The following is a 5,057-nucleotide window of genomic DNA, read 5'->3' as shown; positions in this document are numbered from 1 at the left end:
TAAGCGCCGGCCACAGGGCCACCGGCTAATTGGCTAAAGCGTCCAGAAACCTAGCGCTCACTCCTCTGACTTCTCCACGCCGCCGCTGCCAGAGTCCAAAATCCTGCTTCTCCTTCCTCCGTCCGACTAGCCGAATCGTGCTTCCTCCGTCCGGCCGTCCCTCGACAACTCTTCGCTGCGCGGCTGAGCCACCCTCGACACCGGCCGTGGGTCGCCCGAGGCCCGACCATATCCACGCGCGTACGGCGTACGCGCCCGACCAATCACCAGTTCACCATCGCGTCCGCCGCGGCGCCTCTGGCCTCCCGAGTCCTGACACTGCAGTTGAGCTGTTCACGTCACCAATCACCACCGCTTCGGGCTACTGTACGCCTGCTCTCCACGCTGCGCGCCCTCCCCACGTTCACCAATCACCACCGCTTCAAGCTGGCTTGCTTTTTACTGCTGCTGCACTTCGTATTATTCTACATGAGCATATGCAGAGAATATGATGCTAGTACTTCGTATTATTCTACATGATACACAGTGCTATTGTACTTGGTATTATTCTACATGGCGTGCATGATGCTAGTGTGTCTTCATTATACTTAGAAAATTCTAGTGCATTACTACTCGAGCTTGTGAACACAACCAAGGTGGCAAGTTGTAAGTGATTATTTGATCATTAACAGTTAGCTAGAACCACAGCAAAATGACAGCTCCAGCAAATATAAATATATATATATAATTATATATAATTATATTCAGAATATTGGTGAGAAGCTGTAACAAGCAAATAGCCTTGAAAACTAAATCAGAGTCATACTTTCTGCGTGTTCCACCAGGATGACGACTCAAGGAGGTTTGCAGCCGACAAGCAATGAAGCTAATATGTGCACCAACGACAATGGTAGCCAACTTGGTACACGGATTGTGGACGAGATTATGGCCGGGAAGAACGTCTTCTTTGATCTTCCTGACAAGTAAAAATCTATCTACCCATATTGTTCTCTACTGCTTTGGCCTTGGCGCAGATCATAATTATAGTATATTGTTTTCATACCTCTTAATTGTTGAATGAAATCTTTTTACAACACTATTTTAGTCATTGTTTGCATAAAATATATTTGTGTGGCAGGTTGACTGGTGAGATATGGACCTTGAAATTCCATTGCATTGGAGCACAACCTGGAAAAGAAATTGTCACAGTAAATATTGATAAAGCTTATGTTGCCTTTTACAACGTGGTGTACATAAAATCGAAACTTGGATATTCTGGGAGGGACTTCTTGTTTTACAAGAAACGATGTGGCATTGATCGATCCAGGCTATTGGCACTTGATTACATCCACCAAGAAGAGGCCATGCTGTCTGATAACATGGATGAGAGAAAAATAAGTTTTGTGCTCACAAAAGATCCACCCAGTGATCTAGAGGTAAGCATAACTCCCATCAAGCGTCCAAGACAGCGAACAAATGTTGATGAAGAAACTATAGAAGTGTCGATTGATGCATATAAGGAGTGGCTTGCAATACTACAACATGATAATCCAGAAACGGGTAAGTTAAGATGTCAAACTCATTACATTAAATACATGATATGTTATAGTTTCCACAGTTAAACTTACATATTGTTTAAGTGCAGATTTAATGGATGACTTCAGGGAGGATACGATCAAAACATATAAAGAATGGTTAAGGCATCAAGGCGATCTTCCAGATATCTGTAATTTCTTTTATTTACAGCCTACTAACATATAGTCTATATTTTCGCAAATTGTTAGAGATGTAACTGATGCCTATGCTATCCGCAGTATTGTATGAACGACAAAGCAATGATGACCTAATATTATCAGATGAAGAAATTCATGGCAGCAGCAAACCTACTACTAATTGGCCATCTCATGCTAGACGTCATAGGAAAAGAGATCCTGGTATTTTTTACTAAGAGTGTTTTTTATTCAAATGTTGCAATCTTCTACTTTGAATATTTCTACCCATTCAGATGTTATTGGTATATATGTAGATAACGATGGAGTCTTTAAAAAGGAGGGGCGTGGTACCCTTAAGGGTATAGCAGCAGCCACCAAGCGGATCAAGAACGGTGATCACAAACTTAAGATTGAATTTTCATCTAAGCTTGGAGGTCCTGTAGGACCAAACGCTCGCACTTTTGTGGATGAAATCGTATTGTTTACAAAGAAAAAGGCACCACTCATTGGAGTGAAAAAGTGGAAAGATATAGAGCTCAATGTTAGATCTTCTATAGCCTCTGACGTACTGGTATGTGAAATTTCTTTACTTGAGCCCTAACAGTTAGCTAGAACTATTAGTGGTCTACTATTCCCAAATTACTAGACAATTAACCTTCTCTTTATATCAAAACTGAAACAGCGAAGGTGGGAGTTTCTAACCAATGAGGACGCGCATGAAAAGATCTGGTCTATTGCTAAGGAGAGATACAAAGGATGGCGATCAACGTTAAGCTCAACATACAAGGCATACAATAGTTATGCTGAAAGGATGAAAAACAAGCCTGAAGATGTAGACATCGTCGAGTGGCATTACATGGTGTTGTATTTTGGATCTGAGAAATTCCAGGTTTGCTATTTCATTTCCTTTACTTTAACGATTGGCACTTGCATAATATGGATGATTCTAGCGATTTATTTATTAATTCATTTCCAACTATTATTATTTTCTAGAAAATAAGCAGCCGGAACTCGGAAAACCGTCAGAAACAAAGAACGAAGCATATAATGGGTTCTAGAACTTTTTCCCAAATAAGCTTTCAACAGGTAATGATATGACCACTACTTTATTTTCCATGATTAATGACAAACTTGTATGATACATTCTTCACATTACAGAGAGATCCAGAAACTGGTATAGAACCAACCGATCTATCCCTTTGGATGATTACTCATTGTAAAAATGATGAATGGTCGGAAGAGGCTTCACGTGGCATTTATGTGAGTAAATCACAAAGCTTACTACTAAAACATACTTTAAAATACTCGGCATCAATTCTTATTTGAATTGAGCTAACTTGAACTATATTGTTCTTTTCAGGAGAACGCAGCTGAGAAAATTGCTGAGAAAATATATCAAACAGAAAAATTTTATCTAACAAGAGAAGAGGAAAATGCTATTTTCCAAACAACATTCAAGGAAACAACAGGATGTAAGGCAAACAGACTTCATGGTCATGGGTACCTATCAAGATATCCAACAAGAAGTCAAGTGATGGAATCAAAGTTCCTCGAACAAGCTCGTGCCACGGTTGCAACCAACCAAAAAAACATTGAACTCGAAAGTCAGGTCCAGTTGTTAAATGAAAAACTTGCGTGTGAGGTTGCAGAACGAGAAAGAATACTCCAGGAAAAAATGCAAGCACTGCAAGAAGAAGAAGAAAAAAAAAGACAAGTGCTTAGAGAAGAAATGAGGCAAGAAATGGTTGCTGCCCTTGCTGTTGTAGCACAACAGGTATAAAATTTGATATTTGTATTTTTACCATCATTGCTATTAGAAACTTTTGCAACATAAATTGTTTGATCAATTGTTTAATGCAGAGCAACCGTGAAAGCACCACTCCAATCGATCCTTCTTCCGTTGTCCCTACTAAACCTCCTGAATTCATCCCAGCTGATTCTCCTGCACCTGCACCAAGTAGTGCAAACAACGTTCGTACACCAGACACAAACAATAAGAAAGACAATATGCCAGCAAACTATATTAGCTCTTACACTCTAAGGAATGCTGTGACAAGACGTGTGCAGGCAAGGGGCAACAAAAGAAGCGAATGTGTATGGAATGCAAATGTTCTTGTATTATGATCATATAAACTGTTTTACAACATTTTTTTGATAGTTTTGTTTTTGTAATCCTGGATATGATAATAGGTACAATCCGCAAGTGCAAGCGAGAAGCAAGGTAGATCAACTTAAGAAGCTCTATCAAAGTGTGTTTAAGGTATGTCCACAATCTTTTTTTATTTCTTTTGTAGTTGTGCATGCAATGGATTTTAGTAGCCTAAACAGATTTTAGTTAACCATATGAGCAGTACACATGTTTGTGGCTCTGTGCAGCATGCTTATTTGGTAGCCTGTTTTCGCTCTTGTTAGGCTGGTGCTGCAGCTGCCTTCTCTGGTAGAGATAGAGTAGAACGCTTGCTGCTGCGTGCTTCCTGTTTGCTGCGTGCTACTGTTTGTTGCTTGCCGCTGCTAGCTGCGTGCTGCTGCGTGTTGTTGTTGCTGCTTGTTGCATGCTGCGTGTTGCTACTTGCTGCTTGCTGATGGTTGCTACTGTTTGTTGCTTGCCGCTGCTAGCTGCGTGCTGCTACATGTTGTTGCTGTTGCATGCTGCATGTTGCTGCTTGCTGCTTGCTGCTGCTGATGCTGCTTGCTAGGAGTTGTGCTGTAGCTGTAGCTGTAGGCACTACAGTTGTAGTCTTTCACTAATGATTAACCAAGTTATTGTAGCTTTACTAATTATTGTTTTTAACACTTCCAACAGGTTCCTTGTCGTCGTGATATCGTCGTCAGCCTAGCTAACCATCGCTTGCATCAATGGAGGGGATGGAGGGGTACACGATGACAAAAAAAACTTCCAATAATTTGCTAGTCCTGAGTAGTTTATTATCTATGTTATCACAACCAAGCTAGTATGAGGATGTTATGACTGTGAGCTATGTTATCAAATTAATTTGTATTTGGCCACTATTTATTTGGTGCAACCTATTTGTTACAACTTATGGTATGGATGTAGTTAATATATGAGATAAGAGACAAATATTATGGTTGTCAATTTTGGTTCTTACGTTACTGATGTAAAATATAATTCTTTTGCATAACATTTTCTACCCAATACAAATGCAAAATGCATTGTCGTATAAATTGTGGGTTTGAATATATGTAAATGCAACGGTTTTATTGGTTGTTGTATGGTTCAGTTGCAATGATTTTTTTGTTGCAATAAGATGTAATTACCATGGATCTATTTCGTTGGGACTTCGGTAGTCGCAACCTTTTCTTCTTGTTGCAACATCATTTGTTACGATATTTTTTGTTGTTATATCG

General features: G+C 39.9%; 1 protein-coding gene across 1 annotated transcript; it reads left to right on the top strand.

The window, feature by feature from the left end:
- Positions 1-825: 825 nt before the first annotated feature.
- Positions 826-4,808, top strand: LOC118477092 (uncharacterized). Its single transcript, XM_035967625.1, has 12 exons — positions 826-962; positions 1,118-1,539; positions 1,625-1,705; positions 1,794-1,913; positions 2,006-2,262; positions 2,374-2,580; positions 2,685-2,777; positions 2,850-2,951; positions 3,052-3,465; positions 3,552-3,785; positions 3,882-3,951; positions 4,495-4,808. The coding sequence occupies exons 1-11, from the start codon at positions 826-828 to the stop codon at positions 3,924-3,926; spliced, it is 2,112 nt and encodes a 703-aa protein (XP_035823518.1). The 3' UTR covers positions 3,927-3,951; positions 4,495-4,808.
- Positions 4,809-5,057: the final 249 nt, after the last annotated feature.

This window comes from Zea mays, chromosome 4 (genome assembly GCF_902167145.1).
Source record: "Zea mays cultivar B73 chromosome 4, Zm-B73-REFERENCE-NAM-5.0, whole genome shotgun sequence".
Taxonomy (NCBI): Eukaryota; Viridiplantae; Streptophyta; class Magnoliopsida; order Poales; family Poaceae; genus Zea; species Zea mays.
This window is presented reverse-complemented; position numbering and strand designations above follow the sequence as displayed.